Source organism: Scleropages formosus, chromosome 10, assembly GCF_900964775.1.
Source record: "Scleropages formosus chromosome 10, fSclFor1.1, whole genome shotgun sequence".
Lineage (NCBI taxonomy): Eukaryota > Metazoa > Chordata > Actinopteri > Osteoglossiformes > Osteoglossidae > Scleropages > Scleropages formosus.
Window position 1 is genome coordinate 1,591,980 of NC_041815.1, and position 26,203 is coordinate 1,618,182.

General features: G+C 38.7%; 1 protein-coding gene across 3 annotated transcripts in view; it reads right to left on the reverse strand.

Annotated features, from left to right (window-relative positions):
- Positions 1-26,203, reverse strand: part of lsamp (limbic system associated membrane protein) — a 796,753-nt gene that overhangs the window by 227,489 nt on the left and 543,061 nt on the right. For 2 of the 3 annotated variants that reach the window (XM_018765173.1, XM_018765176.1), the window contains exon 1: positions 7,818-8,288. In XM_018765173.1, coding sequence (XP_018620689.1) covers positions 7,818-7,972 — 155 coding nt within the window. In that variant the 5' untranslated portion in view covers positions 7,973-8,288. Of the gene's footprint in view, positions 1-7,817; positions 8,289-26,203 lie in introns of those variants that run through there. The other variant, XM_018765174.1, reaches the window with a different exon arrangement.

The following is a 26,203-nucleotide window of genomic DNA, read 5'->3' on the forward strand; positions in this document are numbered from 1 at the left end:
AAATTAAGAGAAGACCCATCATCCCTTCACTGAAAGAGCAGAATGTACCAACATGTCAAGCATAATAAATCTGATACTCAATTTATTACCATGCACTCATTGTGATTAAAATTCATTTATTCAAAAGAAAAAAGTCATTACATTGCAAAAACAGGCTGAAACACAATTAGTCAAGAAAAAACCTCAACAAATAAAGGTCTGGTGAGCCACCGGGTAAAGGCATACCTGTGAAAACATCAGCCATTCACAACACATTAAAAAAAATCTCTTGAAATCTCAGCTCACCCAATCCTCTCATAATGGGGTAAACTTGTTCCATGAAATCACAGTGCTCATTGTGAGGGGACAGAATTACCACTATTTGTAATGGCAAAATATAATTTGTCCCCAGACAAAAAAGTTGACTAAACTAAATTAAAATACAAATAGAAATGTATTTTATGACATTGATAGCACCAACATATTTATATTTTATTGTTAATAACTGAAAAAACATAATATTTATAGTTTGTTTTTAATGGTATATTTTCTTTCATTTATTCACTGTCAACGATGGCTTGTCCAGCACAGGCATGCAGAGATCCTGAATCTATCCAGGAAGCATAAGGTGTGAGACCAGGCACACCCTAGATGGAGACATTTTGATAATTTGGACAATTTCAATACTAGGCTTGGTCTCAGAACACCTTGAATTCTCTGTGACATGGATTCAACGAGAATCTGGTCCATGTTGACATGGTTGCATCATGTAGTTGCTGCAAATTTGTCAGCTGCACATGAATGCTGTGAATCTCCTATTCTACCAAAACCGCTCTTTTGGATTCAGCCCTGGTGACTGGTGTGGTCACTGAAGTACACTGAACTCATTGCCATGTTCATGGAACCAATTTGAGATGACTTGTGCTTTTTGACATGGTGCATTCTGCTGCTGGAAACAGCCATTAGAAGATGGGTAAAGGATGGCCATAAATGAACGCACATTGCCATGATGCACTATTGGTACATACCATTACACTGCCACCACCAGACTGAATCATTGGCACAAGGCAAGTTGCGTCCATAGATTCATGCCGTTTACCCCAAATTCTCACCGTACTATCTATATGCTGCAGCAGAAATCGAGATTCCGCAGACCAGATTGATCAACAATTTCTGAAATGCTCAAACTATCCCGTCTGGTACGAACAACCATGTCATGGTCAAAGTCTCTTACATCAAAATATTTCCCTATTCTGATAGTTGATCGGTACATTGACTGTAGCTCTTGAGCCATGTCTTTGTGATTGTATGCACTGAGCTGCTGCCAGATGATTGGCTGTAGAACTGCACGAGCAAGAAGGTGTACAGGTATTCTGAAAAAAGTGGCCAGTGAGTGTACTCTCTAATTGTCATTAATGTTGAAATAAATGTTTGTTCCATGTTCACCTTGTTGTTTTCATGTGGGATGACGCCAGCTATGTTGGATTGACTGTACAGGTGTGTGGTTGTACTGTTGTCTGTGTCTATGTTAAGACTGCTGCAGACGATGTATGGAAATAGAATGAGCCGACATGAAACTGTACTGAATAATAAGCCTGTTCTATGAAAAAAAAGTATAAATTTTATAAATTTTCCACACACACACACACACACACACACACACACACACACACACACACACAAATTGTCTGAACCGCTTGTCCTATATGGGGTCACGGGGAGCCGGAGCCTAACCCGGCAACACAGGGCGCAAGGCCATAGGGGGAGGGGACACACCCAGGACGGGACACCAGTCCATCGCAAGGCACCTCAAGCGGGACTCGAACGCCGGACCCACCGGAGAGTAGGACCCGGTCCAACCCACTGCGCCACCGCGCTCCCTCCTTTTCATAAGTCATTGCAGTTTTTTTTTTTTTTTTTAAGGAATGCTTTTATAGGAAGGCTGCTTACTGCTTACACATTGCAGCAAAAGCAACACCCTGTGTTTTGAAACGCAACAATCAAATGAACAACTGGGAAGTAAAATGAAAAATACAGTCACACCTCAAGACACACCAATTCCAGTCACGAGAATTTGACTTCTCAAGGACTTTCATTTAATCTCACTACTTCAGCTTACCAGGCATTTCTTTGCATTTACAAGAACCAAACTGGAGTTTCACAGACCTCCTGACAGCAGTGCAAGGCATTTACATTTATTCATTTAACAGAGGTTTTTCCTCTATAGCAACCTACAATGATTATCACCTTTTATTTAGCTGACACCTCTATTCAAGGCGACTTACAGTGCTAGATACACTGCACCGAAATCCCTAGTCATTCACCCATTTACGGCATGTGTTCATCAGAACCATGTAACATGTAACACGCACCCACGCTATGTGCAATGGCAATTGAGAGTCCGCAGTTCATCTGAAATGCACGTCTCTGGTTGGAAACCTACACAAACACAAGGAGAATGTGCAAACAGCACACAAACTGAGGGGTCATCCAAGTGCACAGCCCATACACTATAAGACAGCAGGTCCATTTTTTGCAGTGGCAATTTATTTGCACTGCCTTCGCCGAATTCTTTTGTTGTTACTGTTGTGCTTTTTGCCCGAAAAGTGGTTTTAATACATAAACGTAGGATATCATATATATGTAGGTTTTATGTGAGCATTTCTTAAGTGTATGGTATGTAATAGCAATGACAGAGCTGAAAAAGTGTAGGCACACAGCTATACAGTACTATACAGCAGTTAAGGGAAACTGCCTTGTTCTGTTGTGCTATGATAATTAATGGTTAACTACTGAAATAACTGTGTCCATTTCAATGGGACTTGATGGTTTTTTTTTTTATTAGAAATGGGTGTGAGGGGCTCAGGAACACATTAAAAATTTTCAGCACTGAAATGATAGTAATTACATCTTACAAAGGGTTTTCCAGCATTATCTTCATAAAGTGGGGGGAGTCTGTATGCTAAATAGGTTGCACAGATCAAATTATATTTTTATTTAAAACATTATGCTACACCTTTTTTATTATTTTAAGCTTTTTTGTACTTTTCACAATACAGAGCTGAGCAACCACCTCATTTTTACAGTGCACTAGTTGCATCCAGTCTCACTGCAACCCACTTACATCTAGCAAAAATAGCAACCGTTTTGAAAATCTGTGCAAAATGCTATTCTTTCTGCTTATGATGCGATGCATGGTGTCTTTAAGTATGTAAGTCAAATGTTTCTTCAACAGGTTTGTGCTGAAAATACTAAATGTGGTATATATCCCATTTATAGAAATGTTGTATTGTGGGCCTGGGAGTATCATTTGAGTCAGCTTCAGAAAAAGGATTTTTTATTTTTTTTTTTTTTTTTTTTTTTAAGTCTGCAATCCTGACAAAAAAAAAAAAAAACAAATTGATTTGAAAATCCTGATTCTGCATGACCAGACTCTGAAGGGATTATGTGGCGATTGCATTAATGCATTGTGTCCTCAGTCCCCTGTGGAATAGGCTACTACTCTGCTCCACCCAGCTGGTTAGTGAAGCCAAAAATGTTAGAGGAAATGCATCTCTACAGAGCAAACCTTAACATACCTCAAACATTTAAACTATGGGTTAATAACCAAAATCCAAGAGTGCAGCTAATAATTCTCTTGGTTCACGACAAGTAAAACAAACGGTATTTATTTTCAAACACAGGATGCCACAGATCTAAGTACAAAGCGGCGAAATAGTTACAGTTATGTGACCTAATACATCCATTTACTGAAATTCATACTCATCTAGCCTAGATAATACAATACTGGAAAAAAAAAAACAATGTATCTTAGAAAGTTATGAGAACAAAAACAGGCCTTAACAAAAGGATTTAAGGACAAGTTTGGAACTGCTTCAGCTTCCCCAAGCAACTTCACACTTCTAAATTATTTTTACACACCAACTATTTTTAACCGTCAGGCATCACTGTATAATTTCAACACTGACCTCTTTTGGGATCTCCTGCAGACTCATCACCAATAACTGAAGTGCCCTCAAATGTAAATGTAGGTACTGTTTTCATTAATCATTACAATTATGAAAATTATCGTGAATGTTTCGTTATAAATAGGTAGGTAGGTAGATTAGTATATTATATTGCTTATAAGGCTTTTAGTGGGTAAACCTCTGCAGTATTTAAGATAGAGTTCTTTTTAAAAAAGTACTGACACATCTATACTGAGCTTAAAGTATGTTACACAGATACCTATGCTGTCTTTGTATATAAGCAACAGTACAGTGGGAAAGAATGTAAAATCTATTGTAGCTTATGGATCCTCGTTGCATGCAACTCCTTTTTCCAAATTTCCACAGTGCTCCTAGCAGTTCAGGTTCTTGTAGATGATGCAATCTGGTGGATGTATGCAAGCGGTAGATAAAAAATATACGACCATTTGTGAAAAAGTGTGACATACTTCTAGACACTGCAAGAAGCAGAATAAACGGACATGCGAAGTTTGCTGAAGCATGAATATGTGCACCGCCCCGTCTCGGCTCTTAACGAAGCTGCAGAGAGCCCCAACTGTCATCACAACCGATCACACATCTGTGATCCAGAAATGTCCCACTGTTCCAGCTCCGTGAGAGCAGTAATGTGGCAACATGAAATTTTACCTATTAGTATATTAATTCATGTGTGCATTTGCATCTTTGCTTCTTGTACTGTTCCTTTAGGCACCGTGTTCCCCTTACCGTTTACTGAAACTCATTGAGTATGACTAAACTTGAGGAACTATAGCATGAATATTCAGATTTTGCAAAGCAAATTCATTATTCGTTCACATTTTAATGATGTTTCACTACAGAACTCACTGGTATTATTGTCTGCACACCAGGTACCTAAGTGATCGGTGTTAAGAGTCTTCCAAGGAATGACAAATTGCACTGAAAGTGCTCCACTGAGACCTTGGGCCGTCAACGGAGAATCTAAACGTGAACAGCAGGAGCAATCAGAATAGCAATGACTTTGCAAATCTTCAAATTTAAAGCCTACTTAATTCCACAATGGCATACTAAGCCAGTGAGGTATTTCAAGCATACAGTAGCATGTGCAATGATTTGTGAATCTGCAAAATTAATATAAACAACACAGAGCAACTGATAAACAACAGTGCATATGGGTTTCACTACTGATGTTTTTTTTTCTTTTTTTTTTTCTAGGTACCTCATATGGCACACAACTTTAGAAGCTTTTTAAAATGCACATAAATCATCAATTACGGGCTCAGATAATTTCAGTGGCCATGTCACTGACAATGAACAAAGAGGGTGGCTTCCCTGTAAATGATTTAATAAACCATTTTTGTCATCACATAACTCATTATTGCACAGCAGACCAGGACCTCATGGAAACTATTCAAAATATAACACATGAAAAGAAAATGACATGAAGATTGAAATCATTCAGATAGCTTCCCACTAAGGAAAAAGAATATAAAGATATTACTGCATGTGCAAAAGCACAGTTTCAGTGGGTAATTAAAAATGGTTACAGTTCTCTAAGAAAGTGAAGAGGAAAGAACATGTTTGATTAATAGCGTCCATAAAACAGGACTTTATAATTTCATGTATTTCACAGAAAATGTACTATACTGTGATTTAATTCAAATAACACACTGGTCTATTTGAACTCTTATTGTAAATGTTTTCTATCATCATTTAGATTTACTGAGAACAAAATTGGGAGTAAATATGTCCCAAAACTTGTTTGTGTCTTCTCATTATCCAGAAAGGTCAGAAGGCCCATCCTGTGATACTGGCGGCCCTTCCCGAAGAGAGCCACTCCAGTTCAAGTGGATGTGGATGCGAGGCTAGAACTGGAATGCTCTCTGACTGCGGAACTTGTTAAACTGGAAGAAAATCGGAAATGGCCTTATTTCAGGAGCACTCCAAAATACAGTTCAGTACTCTGAGTTCAGATGCACTCAGAGTAAAGAGACTCTCAGAAGGCTGAAGAATCCACACATGGGTCTTGATAGCATCACTTGGTAGTTCTCGAAAACATACTAAAGGGGATGTTGATCAGCTTTTCCATCTCGGACTGTTTATAATTCAGACTAGTGACAGGTGAGACGCTTGCACTTCTACGCAGTTTGTGTTTTCCTCTAAAAGTATTTCCAAAATGACAGAAATGCACTAAAAACCTCATAGCTTCAATATGTCATTGACAACAATCCACGTTTTCCCACTCTGTCTCATTATTTTATGTAAATTTCAAAAACGGAAAGCCAAAGGTCTGTTTCTGCAGTGTTTCTTCTCTACTGGCTTTCAAGACAGGACCAGAGAAAGTATAAAAAGATACAGGACTAAGAACACATACAGAGCACAATATAGGAGAAACGCAGTGAAGAAAGCACTGTTATCCATTTATTAGCAAGGTGTATGTCTGCGTTAAAGTATTTTAATACTGAAATAACAGTTAAGGGTGAAATCATTTTCAAGAACATCGCGATGAGGACCACTTCAGCCGTGGAAACCGGTGTCATGTGCTTGGGAGGCGTAGAGGGTTGAAAACACATAAAAAACAAGCGACATTCCAGAGCCAAAATATTCAGCATCACATGAATGAAATAGCTGACTTGTTTCAGCCCTCTGCCGTGAGGAAGAGAGAAGGACAGTTCTCTGTATAGCTGGAGCTGGACATTTACACTCCTTAATATATAGGCCTCTTTACATCACTGCCACAAAGTCATTTTACAATTTCTTTCATTTCCAACAGCGTTCATTTTACTACAGTATTTCCTGGTAGATGCCTGGGCATTTGCGTTCAAACTTATTTGGGGGTTCGGGGCCAGAACATGTCGGTGGTGCCCACAGAGAGCTGCGCGCAAACACACACACACACACATTCTGAGCCGAACACCCCTGTCTGTCAGCGCCGGGTGTCGCGCGCTGGGCTTCAGCGCGGGAAAAGGAGAAGAATCGCACACCCCACCCACGGCTGTGCGCTCTCACACTTACACACGCGCGCGCGCTCACGCACACACACACACACACACACACACACAGAGCTGCTCCTTTCCCCATGAGCCGAAGAAGCACTTTCTAGAAACCCGACTCTTGCCGCGCGCCACTGCTCAAACCAGGCTGAAAGAGTTCCCATTACGAACAAGCTGGTGTGAAAATACGCCACAAAACGCGCGTTCGCAAAGCAGAATGAATCAGGCGCAAGTTCTTAACTACAGTAACACTCGTGCGCGCTGTAGCTGCGCTTCTGCAGCAGTGCACTCTGGGAAATGTGTGTATTTCACAGAGAATGAGAGAATGTAACTAACAGCCAGGATGCAACTTCAACTTTGTTTTGTTTTTTCAGTAGTAACACTGACGCGTACTGCGATACTGCACAGAAAGACTTAATCTCTTGCAATACGTGACTCCAAATGACGGGGAAAAAACACTGGAAAAGCGCTAACACGCCACGGCCATCAACACTGAAAACTAGGTGACACGCAGTAGTGCTTAATTTTACCGTTCCATAGTACGTCGCTATCAATCATCATGCGCCAAACACAGTCTATCATCGCTCTTCTTTTTCTTTCCTTTAAAACTTCACATTTCACAAATGTTAAGAAAAGACTGCCGGATCTTATCTCTTGGCTTAGATTCTTTTTTTCTTTTCTTTTTTAATCTTTGGAAGCAGCACCTTCAAGAGGAACATTTGATATGCAAGAGATACACGATTGGCACTGAATAACATGCATCGCGTCCAAGGAGGAGCGGAACTCGAAGGAGAGTGCACGCTTTGGGCACGCGCGCCAACGCACAGCAACACTGACTGACACCGTACTGTGCGCGCGCGAAAGTTGCGCCTCGTCCTACCTGATGACGGCCGTGTCGCCCTGGCGGATGGTGATGTTGTCCGTGGTCCGCTGCATATCCACACTCCGGACGGGCAGTCCTGTTGGGATAAGACAGAGCACTCTGAACAGCGCAGCCTGCAACTGCCTCCCGCACGATCTCCTTCCCACCGTCATCGCGGAAAAGAGGAAAAGAGCGCGCCAGATCCGGGCAAATGTTCGCGATGTCGCTCCTCAGAGACGGAGTGCGCCTGCAACGGAGCTGCTCTGCTCTTCCCTCCGCAAAAACGCCCCGGCTTCTACGCGATTACATGCACGAAAGAAAGAGACAAGTGTGCACTTTGAGAAGCTCTCCAGTGCGCGCTGCTGCTCTGACCCCAACAGCCCGTGTAAGCGAGAGGGGTAGAGCACATCGACGCTCGAGCGTGTGAGAATTCGGCGCGCTCGTGCTCCCCTTTCTCGTGTGCGCGCCCGCTCTCCCTCCCTCCCTCGCTCTCGCTCTGCCGGTCCCCCACCCCCGCCATACATCGCAGTGCTGCCACCCCCCCAGCCCCTTTTCGAGATTCTGATACTCCCTTATTGGTTGTCAGGACAACAGCACCATCTGAGGTCCCCTTTCCTCAAAACACAACTGCGGCGAAAAGAGAAGGAGCACGAGAGATATTTCATCGTGGACACGTGCCGTGGACATGCGTCGTGGACGCTGCTAAGATAATGATTTTCGCCCTCTGAGCTGCAACAACACACTGGTGGGAAGTGCTCCACGGATCGAAACGAATTTACATTAATCAGATCTCACAAAATCAGTGGCACGTGAACAACCAGTAGATACACACAAATAACTGACACACTCATTCAGCTAAGGAGATAAAACTTCTTTTTTTTTTTTTTTTCTTTTTTAAGGAAGGAACGCAGTGGGAACAGGGACACTTTTATTTTCTGATATGAGGTATCAGTTGTTTTCTTATCGCCTTCTAGTCGTCCAGAAGTATCACCTTCACTCACTTTGGAATGAACTTAAGGACTCTGTTACCTAGGATAAATTATTGCACTGCCAGTGTTCACACCGCACCAATTTTTATTCTGATCTTATTCTTGCCAAAATATACAGATACACTGGAATTTCAATGTCTGATAAGAACACATACTCTAAAGTGCAGAAGACTTCCACAAGCTTCTGAAATATTAAACTGCGATTTAAAATTTTAGTTGCATTTAATATGAAAAATGCAAACAGTACTCAGTTAGAATCACCATTAATTTCCTCTCATCCACCGGTACAAAACACTTCAGTGATGGAAACAATCATAAAAAGCATGGGCAATAGAAATGATTAGTGATTAAAGAAAATGAGTTGTATTATATTATTTCAGTATGTACTTTGTAGACAGAATAAGTCACTTTGGACAGTACAGTTGCTGCACATCTTCAGGCTGTAGTACAGACAGGTATAAAGATAGCTGGATAAAACAGTTAAAACATTTACAGAGTGGTGCTTAAAAAACAATTAGGAGTGATTCTGAAAGTGTGCTCCGATGTTTGCAAAACTCTTGTTTAGTTCACAAACACCACACTAACCTGTGGAAGTTGCTGTCATATTTATATTAGTTATATCTGAAACTTAGCACTGTGGGTTTGCCATTTTTTGCTGGGAAGCATTACACAGGTAGCAGTCAGTAGATTTGAGTCTTCTAGCTCAAGGCGGCTGTGACATTTCATGTGGTGCAGGTTTATAGACCAACTGCATCCTAATAGAAGTAGTTCCAAAGGACATGCATTTCGACATCCCTCTTGAAGGGATTCAGGAGTTCTGAAGGAACGAGGGAGCTCATTTCGATTCGATTCAGTTTAGCTCAGTTTATTTCTATTGAGCAGTTTTCTTACATAGTGACACTGTGCTAACAAAAGATCAGAAGCATAATACAAATAACAGGTTGGTTATAACTTAAATTTCTAGAATTGCTATGTAATTATTAAAGCTGTAAGTAATCCCACTGGCCATGGAGGAAACGACTAAAAAAACTCCCAACTGAAAGGCAAGGGAGAAAAAAAAAAAGAAAAAACACTTTAGGGGTTTAAGTGTCACTGCCTGCTCACCCCTCCTGGTCATTGCAGAATTAAAAAAAAAAAAAAAAAAAAACATTACATTCATTTCATAACTATTTATAACATTGTCGCTAAATGCTAATATGTTGGTGTCCCGGTTTGCACAGATACATCTCGTCCACCATTGCATGCAGTCGTCAGCTTCCATCAACATGGCATGCTTGTACCATTCGCCGGACTCCTCAGCTATTTGCAAAAAAACGCTCAACAAGAAAGGATTAGTAACCGGGGACATAACGAGATTAGAGTGTATTATACTGAAAACAAGGCAGCAATCAGAAATGACAATGGTCATGAATGAAGCACAGTGAACATATAAGTCTTAATGTTGGATTTAAAGCTGAGACAGACAGGCCATTCATGACAATATCTGGCAGATTATTCTACAGTTTAGGCCCTCTATATCAAGAGGCATATCCTCCTACTGAGATTTTATTGATCTCAGGTACTTTAAGATAACCCACATTCAATGAATGAAGACAATGTTGGAACATGAAAATCAATGTTTTCAGTGTTGGAACATTATACTGGAACATAAAAAAAAAAAAATAAATCAATAATCTCACTAAGGTAAACTGGAGCAATGCCATTTAATGCCTTATAGGTCAAAAGTAAGATTTTATAATCTATTCTAAACTTAACTGGAAGCCAATGAAGCAGTTTAAGAACCAGTGTTATATGGTCAAACTTTCTGATTCTTGCAACATTTCCTGCAATAGCATTCCGTATTAAAGGCAACCTGGATACAGTCTGGCATGGATAGCATGATAACGGAGCATTACAATAGTCCATCCGACTCAAAACAAAGGAACGAACCAGTTTCTCAGCTTACTGCCTGCATAAAAATCACCTTAGTTCATCTATATTTCTCAGATGACGAAAGCACGACCTAGTCAATGTAACAACATCACACAGAAATGACAGGTCTCCGTTCAACAAAACACTCAAGTCCTGAACACATTCCATATACGTGAACCTTAATCCATGAGTTGTAATGTGTTTCAGTACCACCACCCAGTTCAAGTACCTCTGTTTAACTGGCGTTCAGAGATAAAATGTATTACGTATGCAAAACTATATTATACTTTATATTAAACACACACACACACACACACACACACACACTTTCTGAACCTCTTGTCCCATGCGGGGTCGCGGGGAACCGGAGCCTAACCTGGCAGCACAGGACGTGGGACTGGAGGGGGAGGGGACACACCCAGGACAGGACGCCAGTCCATCGCAAGGCACCCCAAGCGGGATTCGAACCCCAGATCCACCGGAGAGCAGGACCACGCCCCCCTCTATATTAAACTTATACTGGTAAAACAATTTACTAAAGATAAAATGTTACTGGTCATCATGCATAAATAAAACATATAACTCATTTCATCATATCAGAGCTAAAACCAAGTTTTTACCTTTTTGGACCTCTTTTATGAGGGACCACAAAACGACTTGAGGTGGAGGATAGTAGTGGTCCTGTTGAAGTGCTGGGAATGATAACACCCTGTGTATATCAGGGTGCAAATCCTTTTTTGTAGGTTTTAACCAGAGTCTTCAATCTCATATTGGCTGCCACAGGAAGCCAATAGAGAGATGTGAAACAGGTAAATACATGACAATGTTTTGGCAAGCCAAACACAACTCGTGCCACGGCATTGCAGATCAGCTGGGGAGACTTGATTGCAAAGGCTATAATACCAGGCAGTAGGCAGTTGCAGTAGTCCAGGCAAGGTATCACTATGTCTTAGACTAGGAGCTATGTACAGTGTCTTGTGAGGTATGGGCAGATTTGTGAATATTATACAAGAGGGATCTGCAGGATTAGATTATTGCTTCAGTCTGCTGAGAGAAGCAAAGATTTGAGTCAATTTTTACTCTCAGGCTCTTGGTCAATGAACTGAAATGAGCAAATGTTCAGTTTGATAGAGAGCTCCTAACAGGTGGATGGGCCAGCTGAGCGATAAAAGATCTTGGTCTTAGAGAGATTGAGCTGTAGATGGCAATCAGTCATCCAAGCAGACATGTCCTATAGGCAAACTGCAATGTGAGAGTATATGTCTGTGGTGTCTGACAAAAGAAGACAAAGAGTTGGGCATCATTAGAGTAGCAGTGATATGAGAACCTGTGACAGGAAATGACAGAACTGAGAGAAGCAGTATCGATGGTGAACAGTAACAGGCCTACATTTCCCATAGACACCTATTTCATTGAATTCAAATTGGTCACCATCATTTTCAATGCATCATGTCTCTGTGAGAATCAGTTCTCATTGACTCCCAGTTATCACAGAGTTTATTTTTTTCATTAAGTTCCAGTTGTTACTGAATTTCTATTACCATACATTTGTTACGGAATTGCAAATTTTAGTGAGTTATTTCTCCATGAGTTCCAGTTCTTATAACATTTTGACTACTTGCCTGGCAGACCACAGTTTGTGAGGCTATGGAACTGTGTATAAGACATAGCCTCATGCAGATGCAGCACAGGGGTACCTCAAGGGGCAGTCCTGGCCCCCTTTATCTTTAGGTACAACACCAAATCATGTCCTCCGCAAAAGTTCTCAGATGATACAGCTGTTGTAGGGTGTATCAGGAAAGGGCTAAAGGATGAATACAGAGGCTTGGATGACTTTGCAGAGCGTTGCAAAAGGAACCAACTGCAACTCCAACCAACCAATGTCAACAACAGCTTGTACCAAGCTTGTACCAAGTGGGGTCGTGGTGAGCCGGCGCCTTACCCAGCAACAGAGGGCACAAGGCCGAAGGGGGAGGGGACACACCCAGGACGGGGCGCCAGTCCGTTGCAAGTCAACCCAAGCAGGGCCAACTGCAACTCAGTATCGAAAAACTAAAGAGAAGATTGAGGTCCACTTTGTTCAGTGGTCATTGATGGATAAGAAATATAGGTAGTGGAAATTATAAGTACTTAGGGGTGCATCTAGAGAAAAGGTTGGATTGGACCTGTAGCATTAGCTCTATACAAGAAAGATTAGAGTATCCTTTGTTTTCTGAGCAGTACGATGTATGAGTACTTCCTTTGGAGTATGTAGGCCACTACTGCTTATATCAGTCTGTTGTACCTGTTGCAGTTTTCCATGCAGTTGTACACTGGGGCAATAGCATTGCTGTTAGTGATGCAAAGAGATTGAACAAACTGGTCAAAATGGCAGGCCAGATCTTCGGAGTTAGGTTTGACACTCTGGAGGAACTACTACAGAAGGGCTCTGAACAAACTTTTAGACATCACACACAATGCTTATCCCCTACCCTGGCTAAACAGAGGTCTCCTTTCAGCAAGACGGTGGAGTTGTGCTGCTCCAAAGGAGCGCTTCCCGAGGACATTCCAGCCAACTCCATAATAAGTCCTCAAGCTGTCACAGTGGTACCAACCTCTTACTGCAGAAGTGATTATTGAGCTGACAGTACTACTTTCTGTACTATTTTCATTATTGTCTATTTTTTTCAGTACATCCCAAGTAACTGCAGTTTCCACTGAATTTCAAGTGTTAATGAGTTACAGTTCTCACTGGGTTATGTTTCTCATTGAGATCCAGCTCACATTGACTACCAGATCTGACTGAGCAGTCGGTGGGTCAGGATTTTCCCTTGGGGATGGGGGGGGGGGGATCATTTCCTGGGAATCCCAACTAAATTCAAATATGAATTTTCCATTCACTGCATTTAGACAGTGAAATTAAAATGCACTGGAGCCATTATTCTGAAGACAAGTAAAATACAGAAAGGAGGACAGCACAGTTTTAAACATCCACATCAGCACTAACTGCACCATAAAGACAAAACTGAATGTCACTTGTATGAGCAGAAGCAAACCATCCAAACCAAAATTTCATTCACTATGTCAAGTAACATATCAACAGACATATTTAAATATCTATAACTCACCTGCAGAGAACAGCTAGTCTAATAAAATAACATACATTTTTTCACTTTCCATGAAGTAGATAAGGCTGAATGACAACATAACGTGTGTGTGTGCGCGTGCGTTATTAACTATACATTAATATAAATCAGTCCTTTGACTCATTTCAGACTGAAGGAATTGCAACATCCAACCATGTTGGACCAGATTTTTCAGCAAAGGGCTCTATGTACCTTCTGAAATGTTTGAAGCTAATCTGTGTCAGCTTAAAGAAACTAACACATTTGCCTGACTAAAAGCATGGCTTTAAGCATGACTGAGTAAATTTGTATTGAACCTCATCTAAATTAATCAATGTCTTACTTAATTATTGAAAGGGTAACGATCAAGTGGATAACCATGATAATAACTGATTAAATTTAAGTATGGACACTTCATTATTCATTTTAAAGGAGAACATTAATTATCTTTGCTGATCCTTTCAACATAAGAATTATAAACATAGACATGTTTGTGAGTCCTTAGCTACCTCATTAGGTATAGAATTACTTGAATCATTCAGTTAATGTATGAGTGAAGCATTATTAATTGCAGGTTGAACTGGAAACAAAACCAGGAGTCAGAGGGGTTCTCCAGAACCACAGCTGAAAACATTTGACATTATCCAAATGGTAACTTGTAATTCTTATAAGATCCACTTCTACTACTTTTATTTTCCCTGACATACCACAGCTGTGACCTTGACTGCCATGATACTCACTGAAATCTGAGTTCAACCTCTGAAACTGGAGTTCAGTTTAAAATCGCTTAATTCGTTAAAAAAAGAAAACTTATTTGGTAGGCAATCCATTTCCTATGGATCCATATGACAGGAAATCATTGCTGCACAAATAATTTCAGAATTATCAGATCAATTATAATTTTTAACTTTCATGTGACAATGCAGTTTTATGAAAGAATATTGGCCTTGAGTTTTATTTTTTTTAAAAATTAGTTGTAGTCAATGTTATTAATTGTTTAAATGTTGACATTTTGTTAATTATTCAAAACTGTTGAAGAGAGGTTGAAGCCTCTAATTTATTGATTGAATTTAAGTGTAATGAAAGTTTTTTTTTTTTTTTCCTCTTTTTTTCATATTTCTACTTCCTTTTATCCAACCCACCAAATTTTTTCCTTCTTCAAGGAAGGTTTTGTTGTACCCCATGACTATGACAGTCCTAGTGTTACACCCAGTCCTTTCACAGTCCAAGGTTTCCATACTTTGTAATTATATAATTTTTTTCAGAACCTCAAGAAAACTTCAATTAAAATAAATCATTGGAATAAACACTTCACTCACATCTGGCCACAGAAGTGAAAAAAAAGACGTTGGGTTTCACTGGAGCACAATTACTTAAAGTTGAGCACTGTCACAAAGTAAGAAGAACATTTCCACTTATGTGAGTAGCATGGTGTTATATAATTGTGTATCTTATACAGTAATAATAGACAAAAAAACATGTATAAATATGTGTGTATCTTGTCAAGATGTATCTCTGCTGAGCATAGAAGAATTTTGCACACGCACACACACACACACAATATCTTTAGTATAAGCATATCTGAATCTTTAAGTATACATTATATGTAGTTTAGTCAAAAGCTGCAATAGTGGTATGTTCATAGAACATTCCCTTTTCATATTTCATACTTTACAGTTACAAGAATTGAGGTGAAATGACTTACTAGACTATTACTAGAAATTAACTTGATAAATTTGAATTATAAAATGTCCTTTTGTTTGATGTTAGATCCATGTGAAGAACTAAGTGTATAGACCAGTTAGAGCCAAGAAATTTATTCAAGAATTAATGGTTACATGTGGGTAGATAAAATTTTAAATCACTAAGTTTACGTGTAAGAATATGTGTCCAGATGGTTCTCAGTAATATTTTTAACAAGTTAGGTTATGTCTTTTTGTTTGGCTACCAAGTTGACTGTGTTATACTGACTTATACAAGTACATCTATACAGCTTTCATTTAAGATCAGAGTCCAGCGCAAGTTTTACAAACCAGTCGAGATATTCCAGCATTTTGAAACAGCCAATTCTCACAGGAACTGACAAATTTAGTAATTTTACATTTTTTCTTTTGCAGCTAGGCTATTGTCACATTTTAACATTTCCATAGCCGTTTATGTATGGGGGAAAAAAAAAAGAAACTTTTTTCAGGTTCAGTATCTGAAGACTTTGTCAGATGATCACATCTATTAAATTCACCTCTTAATTTGGGTGCTGTAGAACTACAGCTTCAAGAGCTCTGTCCTGGATGGCCTCGATGTTGAATAAGAACTGTCTGCTCATTCAGGATCAACCCACTGTGATTGTAACTACTTCAAGAATAGGAACATATTGCTTTCGTTACTTCCCTCCACTGGCTAAGGATGTAGTTCCAATCTGGTTTATGACCATGGTTTTGGTTTACCAAGTAGTGAATGCCTAAACACCACAACATTTTTCAAATTTCAGTAGCCCCTAAACTCCATTCAGACCACATTAGTCACATTACTCTCAGCATTTAGCTGTTCTTAACTCCATGGGTCAAACTGTCTCCTTTTCCTCTTTTGTGAAATAAATATCCTGTCTTTTACCTTTTGGCATTGGAGAGGTCTTGTTTTTTACAGAGGCTTCAAACTTCCTTTGGACTATGCTTCTGTTCATAGAATGCCAAACTCTACCCACATAGGCAGGTAGTGTCATCAATTGCAAGTGAAATGCAATTAATTAGTAGCAAAAATACCCACTATCATTTCCTATCATGAGCATAAGTAGTGTTTTGAACTTTCACAAACAAGCAGTGCTTATTTACATATGAGACTGACATATAGAACTTTGAAATAGATAAATAATGTTCCACAAACACAATCCACGAGCAAAAGCCATTTTTATCATTATTACCTTAGTCATTATTAGATAAAAATCAACTTTATCATGACCCAGTGAACACATGAAAACTGGGGTAACTGGTAGCTTAAACCAATAATAGTTCAAAATCGGTAGTTGAAATTCAAGAGGATGAGAGGTACATCTCAATTTAAGCACATGTAATATTCGATATTGATGTGAAGTATTTCTCAAAAAATATAAACCTTACCCTTCCTTGCAACATTGGTGCATTGCATTCACATGTGTACACTTCAACTAGGATCTCCAACAAAGTTTCTTATTCTGTTTTAAGCACTTACATTAGTATGAAGTAACAAAAACATATAGTACACAATAATTTCAATACAGTTTTTCAGTTGTGTGCCTCTATTTGACACCCTTTTCTATTGTTAAATGAATTCATTGTCTTCTCTGGTATGTAAGTAAGTAGAGAAAAGGTGTTCTAAAAAGTGAATGCAAATGTACAGTATATGGGAATAGAGCTTTTCATTGACACATTTTAGCATCTACTTGTTTTCTTCTGTTATCTCTATCAGACATAATTATGTATTTCCAGAGCTGTACTCTGATCAAAAGGTTGCAAGTGGTAACCATAGAGACTGACATTTATAGTAGCTGCTTTTCAAAAATTGTATTCGTCTTAAGCATGATTTGTCTTTCCAGAAGCCATAAAAGTTAAATATGCAGCATACTGTAAGATACACAAAACATTATATGTGGATATTTTAATCAAAAGTCTTTAATTAAAAGGTATTTGAGGAAAACGATGGTATTGTTAATTAATTAAGATACTATTTTCTTTTAAAATAATAAAATGAGCTTAGCTTCTTTAACTGCACCTCAAGTCCCCCTGACTCATATGAAACAAGTTTCATAACATATAACCAAAATCTGAACACAAGTTTCATGATGGCTGTATTTACAGTTATACCCAGGTAACACCTGTAAGAATGAGAGGTGAACATTTATTTGTTGCAGAACCCTTAACACGAAATATTATAATTTTATGTGTTTGTCTTAGTAGAGGGGGTGCGGTGGCGCAGTGGGTTGGACCACGGTCCTGCTGTCCGGTGGGTCTGGGGTTCGAGTCCCGCTTGGGGTGCCTTGCAACGGACTGGCGTCCCGTCCTAGGTGTGTCCCCTCCCCCTCCGGCCTTACGCCCTGTGTTGCCGGGTAGGCTCCGGTTCCCCGTGACCCCGTATGGGACAAGCGGTTCTGAAAATGTGTGTGTGTGTGTGTTTGTCTTATTCAGTGAGAGATGCTTATATACTGAAGTCTTTATAAATTCCGTGAAAAAAACAACTTCTAAATTTTTGGATGAAACATTAAAAAATAAAAACTTACACTCTCGCTTCAAAATAATTTGATGCTCAATTTTTTCGGATACTGCTTAAGTTGTAGCTTTATTTTTGGTTATACTATACATCCGTAATCCACCACATGTTGCAAGTCTTCTTTGAAGGGTCTGGTAATTTATACTGTTAAAGTATTGCATTTTGTAAGTTTGGCTGTTGGCCATTAGCTCATCATAATGTCATATGTTGAATCATTGACTTGGTTTGTGTCACACATAGTTTTTTGAGCTTTCACTGAAAAGCTGTCAAGGACTCTTCTGACCACAAAAACTTTTCCCATGTTGCAGCTGGGTCACTCAGGCTTTCTGGCAAACTGTAGATATGCTTTTAGATGGTTTGTCTTGCAAAACGGCTCCTTTTGAGACAAACTTCAATATGTAAACCTAACACTGTCCCTGTGTGGAGGCTGACTGATGTGATGCTTTAAGTGAAAAGGTTCTTTTTTTAATTGAAATTTCCATTCCTATAAGGAAGGCCATTGTAATGCAGTGGGTGAGCCTAGTGCCTCAAAGTGCCTGGGTTGTCTGGGTGCAACTTTGCATTCAACTCATCCTTTTTGGGATGTGTATGTTTTCCTTGTGTTCATGTGGGTTTCCTTTGCTTTTCTCCCACAGTCCCAACACATGTCTTTCTGGGGAAATGAGGAATCAAACTCACGCTTAATGTGTGACTATGTGTGAGTATGGCTATCCTGTGATGGACTGGCATCCAGTCCAGGGTGTACCCTGCTAAGCTTTGTGCCGTTTGCCTCCAGGACAGGCTCCAGATTGTTGTGGCCTTGACGAGGGTAAATACTTAAGCCAAATACTTTTATCAATAATTAATTTAAATTTGTTTTTTTCTTTTTTATTCAGGAACCTCAAAGACCCAGAAGTACAACCCAGTTCCCCCATTTCCCCAAAACATTATTAAGATAACTGTAATGAAACAAGATTTTTCCAAGCAGAGTCTGCTCTAACAGATACAGTATTAACGATCGCATTAAAATTTGTACACTCACAAGAACGAGTTATTAGAAATTTTTTGGAAATTATTGAAAAGTCAACATCAAATCAATTTTTGTACAATTATTCAATAGAAATACAAAAACAAAAAATGACTATCATGGCACTCTATAAAATCAAAAATAAGAAAAGTAAGCCCAAAGTTACAAAAACAGAGATAAGAAAATCTGCTTTTGGCAGAAAATAAAAAACAGGGGTGAAATCAGCAGATTATAGGATCAAAGCATCTGAAAATGTAGTTATCCCCCTGGTCATTCACCCACTGAAATCCTTTATGGAAATATTTCAAACAAACATCATTCTCTTCATGAGACTGGTCGAGGTACATGCTGTACAGCAATATTTTCATACTTCATAAACATAAACTAAAATTAAAACCAGAAGTTAAGCTATTTTTGACATGCTACAGGGAGAGAGGGTTATACTATTTGAAAGCATAGAAATATAGTGGTCATAATGTTAAGTAACAATGTTATACACTGTGCTGTTGGAAATTTATTCAAATTTGTTTTAGGGAAAAAAGTAATTAATTAATCGGTCAGTTTTTATTAACAAGTATACATGCACCCAGCATAGTAACAATGATAAAAAACATAAGATGACCAAAAACAGGTTTTCAAAGCTTGTTTGTATCTTACTAAATTTCAAGCTTTCAACCAGAGAATTTAAAAAAAAAAAAAAGAAAAAAAACATATTGTGAGTTATCTTGTAACCAAAGTACAACTTTCCTTATGGTTACGGACATGTTTACATTTATTGCAATTGTATTTTCAGTTAAAAAGATAAAATTTTTCCTGCTTTAGTTTTTTGGAAATTTGTCACAGTGATTTTCAACAGTTATATGGTCCTTAGATTTATCCCATATTATCACAATTTGATCACTTTATTATACTAACAGAGATTATGAACCAGCCAGTAGAGACAGGCCACAAGCAGTTTTGACTGATTTTTAAATCTTCATGGGCCTCAAGCCCATTATATAATATATTTAGTTAAGTTGAAAAAAGACAAAAAATTGAAGTTGGTGCTTTGAACCCCTTTAAAATTGTAGCCATAACCTTCCACTCCAAATTGCATTGAAAATGGACTGATTCGAAGCCATCATTCATAGAAAAAAGTATATATGATAATGTCTTGAGGAAAAATATTTCCTTCATTTACCATCTAGGGGATTTGGGAGAGTAATGTTAACAAAAATGTCACTGTGGCAGTAACGCTTTTATTGGCATTTGCTATTTGTTATAGTTTCTAGTTATCTGAAAACTTGTCCATGCAATAGTAACTTTCAGATATTCAAACAATGTGCATTCTATGGTTACCTAGCATCTACTGGCGTCCCGTCCTGGGTGTGTCCCCTCCCCTCCGGCCTTACGCCCTGTGTTGCCGGGTAGGCTCCGGCTCCTCGCGACCCCATATGGGACGAGCAGTTCCGAAAATGTGTGTGTGTGTGTGTGTGTGTGTGTGTGTGTACTTAGCTATTTCTTGTCATTCTACAAAGGTACATACGTTACATACCATTCTTCATCTGCGAACAAAATGCATAAAAATCTACTTGTCCATTCTGAACACCCATTAATATTTTTGAGTGCAGAACTTAACAAATCTTGTCTTGTGAGTGCAATATCAGTTAAGGTATATGTTATGGAAATTCTTATAAATGTTATGAATACAGAGGGCAATTAAGTGTTGATTTACATACAGTCATTTACCAGATGCACACAGACACACATTTTCTAAACCGCTTGTCCCACACAGGGTCGTGGGGAACCGGAGCCTAACCTGGCAACTCAGGGCATACGGCTGGAGGGGGAGGGGACACACCCAGGATGGGATGCCAGTCCGTCGCAAGGCACCCCAAGCGGGACTTGAACCCCAGACCCACCATTGAGCAGGACCCGGTCTAACCCACTGCGCTTCCCCCCCTTTAGCAGATGCTTTTCAGCTAAGTGCTGCACAGTGATTACTAGGGGGTTCTTTACTCACAACTTAATCCAAGGTTACTTCAGTCCAGGATGCACTGAAATAAACTCCCTGCAGTCAGTCATGAGCCCCTGCATTCACCTCTCTAGACAGAAGAGCACTTACATACACTATGAGCAATATAGAGTCATGAATAAATGTGAAATACATGTTTTGGACTGCGAGAGGAAACCAGAGAACCTGGAGGAAACCCATCTAAAACATTTGAAGAACATGCCAACTTTACAAAGACTGAGCAGAAATTGAGCCAATATCCAGTCACACCATCCGTGCACTGCTCCACCTTATTAGTTTCTCAAGTGTTTCTTGCTATATGCAAACATAAATTTGAAAATAAAATGTAAATTCATCTGAATGGGGAAAAAAAAAAACAAACAAAAACTCAACATTTCAACTGCATGTAAATAAGAATGTAGTATCATCATGTCTTTACTTCGCCAAAGTATCTTCATACCCATTGAAATCACATGACTGCCTAAGTCAAAAAGCAATGTACAAATCAACCTTAGTCCCATTAACAGGACCTCCCTGACAGGGTTAGAGTTTTTGACAGAACTCAGTCATGCACATCCTTTCTCTCCAACTAAACTTATTACACATAACTTATTACACTTCCAACTTAAGCTTTTCTGGAGTTGAGCTGCTCATTATCCTATGTCATGCCACTGCTAACCTTCACTTGGTGGCTCCTCCAAACAGCCTTCGTGAGATTCAAGACTCTGTTCTGGGCCTACATGTTGTCAGGGGACTGGCAATGACACACATGTAGAATGCAGTGCTTCTGTGTTCTGAATCCTCAGGTCACCTGGCCCTACCTTCACTTAAGGGTAGTGAAAGCATTTTCTCGCTTTAGTCCCCCAGTGGGGGAGTGACCTTCTGAACATAGTAAGACCTGTTAATTTTCTCACCATATCTCAGAAAAAAAAAAAAAAAAAAAAAAAAAAAAACAAAACTCTTCATACTGTTTCTGACAAAGCAAGACTGAAAATCCGGAAATGAACTGTTTTTAAGGTTTCAAGGGTAGCAGGTAGATGAATGGCTACAGCTGCCACCTTGTATCACAGGATTCAGGTGAAAATCTTACCTCCTACTGTAGTACCAGTGAACAAGGTATTTACTCTAATTTGCTCCAGTAAAAATGAGTCACCTGGATAAATGGCTAAATCACTGTAAGCAGTTCTGAGTTGCTAATGATCAAAGCATTACATAAAGCAATTAGTATTAATAAAAGCTTTTAATCTGCTCTTTCAAGAAAGAAATGTCAACTTAAAAAAATTAAATAGAAAAAATTTTAAAAAGTAAGAAAAAAAAATTAAAAAGTAAAATAAACTTGCCCTTTAAACATTGTCATATCTTAAACATTATCTGTTGTGGTTAATTTTTGTTGTTTAGTTGCTCTGTAGTTGCTTTTGATGGTGTACTTTAGTGTAATTTGTTATATTTTATTTTTTATCCCTTATTGTGAAATCTAACAACTCTGAATTTGTAATGTACTTTTAACCATGCTGAGTAACTAAACATTTATTTTTAATATTTTTTTGGGCAATGCCAACTACTAATAAAAAACTCAAGATGCAAAATATAATGTAACTTCACCAACAACAGCGCGTAAGTTCTGTGAAATATAACCCCAAATATGTGCCTGCTAATAAATATGAAATCTTTAATGCACAGTTAAAAACAACATTATCACAGAGATATAAATAAAACATGAAAGAAAGTAGTAATTTCCCTGTGACACCCTTATAGCACAATTCCTCTGAATAATTCCAGCGAAGCAAAGAGCCTGGAGAAGGAAGGAGGGCAACGATCCATTGTCACTTCCCACACACATGCATCATGACTGCACAAGGAGGAGAGGTTTTGTTCGCATGTCGTCCTCCACAGCTTTGAGGCCTGGCACACTATTTCATTTAACCCTGTTAAGACAATTAGCTGCAGACCAGCATTTTTTGCCTTTTTAATCTGAATAATAAAATGGTGCCATTTACTGCACTTAAATTATATTTTATAGCTCCTATGTCTGGCAACAGACATTTTGAAATGGATTTTAAAAATTTAAAGACTGCACAAAACAGTGCATTTAAATTTTGTAACAATAAAATAAACAATACATAACATATGGTCTAACATCAAATGGTATAATTCACACCTCTGTGCACTGCGGTTGCTGTTTTCAGGCTACCTTGCACACTAATACTAAACAAATCAATGGGGAAAATAATCATAAAAATCACAGGCAAAATAATCGATGTCTTAAAATTTGAAAAATGCAAATGGTTCATAAAGTAATTTGTTGGTGTGCATTACAATTAATTATTGAAAGTCTGTAAAACTAATGGAGATTGAATAAAATAAAATATCTTGAATGCTTCCCACACTGGCTAACTTAAAAAAAAGGCTTAAACCAGTGTCTTACTATTCTGTGTCTACGATACACATGAATTTTGTTTTTTGGTGCTGTCCCAGTTCAACCAATTTAAACATTCTTGCTGTAGATATGTTTTAACAATACAAACAGAGACTGACTTTTGAGAATTATAAACTAGATTAAAAGAAAAACAATTTATCTAATGCTGTGCTTTTTTGCATATTACTTAAAAGCATGAATGCAGTGTTTCAAGATTTAGCTGTGTGTTTCTATGTACTGTCGAGATTCAGCAGTTCCTCAGGATAATATTGTAGAGGGGAGGAGATAACAGATTTCTCGTTTTCTGAATATTTTTACAGAGGAAAATCCCTTTTTTCTACATGTTCTTCATCTTTAAGTACTGTACAGTATCACATGTGCGTCTGTAGTTTCAGCCCTACTGTATTAAAACAGAGCTGGGAGATACCAAAAACACATGTTTTGCAGGAGTAGAAATGGGGCATTCTGTTTGTGCTAAACCAGATGTTCAGCTTGCATCCAGACATGACAGTTTTGGGAGAAAGTGAAGCCTGAATCAGCGGGTGATGGATAAAGACGAGGATCTGGAGTGGATTGGATGATCTGCTCTGGTTACGTAAAGAGAGAAGCTCACCAGATGGGAGTTACTGTAGGCCAGATGAGCAATGACAAGGGCTTACTGCTTACTTTTTAAACACCGAAAGTAATCTTGCACAGATTCTACAGTTCATCATCACCTTTTTATCATTAATGGATTTTCTGGCTGCAGTTAGACAAATGTTTCATAAGGGTTCATCCCATAATTTAATTTGTGTATAGAAGCAGTCTCATTTATATGAAGAGCTAAAAAAATGCAACCCAAATATTTTGGATGTTCATCTATGATTTGCATTATCATGAACAATCATCTATCTTTTGTCTCAGAATTTCTTTAATTTGGTAAAACAAAACAGAATTAATACAAAAAGAGGACAGTGAAAAAGTACACCCACACTTCACATAATAGGATTATTTGTTCCATGAAATAACCCCATTAGTTGATTTTCTCTTCACAGGGGATTGAACAACCATCACTTCTTATGGAAAAAATAGGTTCACAGACAAAAATCATGTCATCTAAATAATTTGAAATGCAAAAATAAAACGCATGTTTATGTATAACAAGGATAACACTAAGACATTTCATAATCATTTTAACAAAATTGTTATTTTTAGCTTACCTTTACATTTTATAGCTTTATGAATTCGTTATTAGTAACTGCTTGTCCAGTACAAGGTCATGGTGGCCTGGGGTCTATCCACAAAGCAGAGGGACTGGAGAATTCTCCTTGGATGAAGACACTTTTAGATATCTGGCTTATGGATTTTATTATTTTACATTTTGAATGCCATTTGAAGAAACAACAATGGAGCTCTTCTCTGGTTCAGGGAAACCCATGCTAAACAGAGGAATGTGGTGCCTTCTAAAGTCTTTATCTTTATATCTTAATTTTGTTTAAAAAAAAGCTATTTTCAAATCTATTGCCGGACGGCTTGTGTTTTGAACTGTGGCTTTCATTTTGAAGAAGTGCTTCCCTGATGAGAATTGAGTTTTCCTCATTTTGTTTAAGAACACATTGTTACTAAAACATTCTTTTTCTGCAGTAGGAGCATTTAATGTTTTATTGCATTTGGAAAAATTCCCCTTTACTCATTTTGAATGAGTTCAAGTTTTCAAACTTTTGGGACGCTATTGCAGCAGGTGAGTCCTATGTCTGTGAACGAAATGAACAGACTCCCTAGCGAAAACACCCAGGAGTGCTGAAAGGAAGCCTCTTACTTGTTTTCTGAACAACAGTTTTAATGTTTTCACCAACAGTCCTTTCTCACCAGCAGTCCTTTTTATCATTTCTTGCCATATTGAAGTGTTTCTATGAGGGAAAGGTGAACTTGTGTTCTAAAGCCTAATAATTTCCCTGTAAAAAATGTGGTGGTATTTTACGGAGTAAATTAACTTTTTTACTAGAGACAGGGAATTAAACAACCATAAACTATGCTGTGAAATCTCTGCAGTTTATTACCTTGGACAGTGTTCATTTTTATGATTTTTCCACTGAAATGGCTGACTAGTTGACTCTTTAACCAGACTTTTTATACATGAAATACCACCACAGACAGAAAACACTGCAAGCCAATTCACATGTGATAATGGTAATTCTGACACCATGTGTTTCCTCAGGATAATGATACCAACATGCAGAGATCAACTCAACTGTTACATAAGGTAACTGTGGTTACACTGAAAGCTGTTCTCTGGCCTTCCTGTAATTATAATCATAATGATAGCTGTTTGCACTATTTCAAACCAGATAATGAAAATGGCTTCTTGCTTATGTGCATATTAGGAAAAAAAAAAAAAACCTAGTATAAACAAGAAGCCATTTTTTAAGCCATGTTTTACTGGACATGGCATCCTACCCAAGAGTGTGATATAACACACAGTGTTGTCGGGGGTGTGGTGGTGTGGCAAATTTGGCCAGATCCTGCTCTCTAGCGGGTCTGGGGTTTGAGGCCTGCTCGAGGTGCCTTGAGACGGACTGGTGTCTCGTCCTGGGTGTGTCCCCTCCCAAGGGGCATAGCTATGTGGTGGCCGTGGGTGGCTAGTGCCACCCCTGACTGAAGCTTGGCCACCCCTCAAGCGCAAAGCACTCTGACCACACTGACAGGTGACCTTTTTTTTTGCCGCTCAAACTTGTATGACGCACATAGTGTTCCATGCGGCGCTATT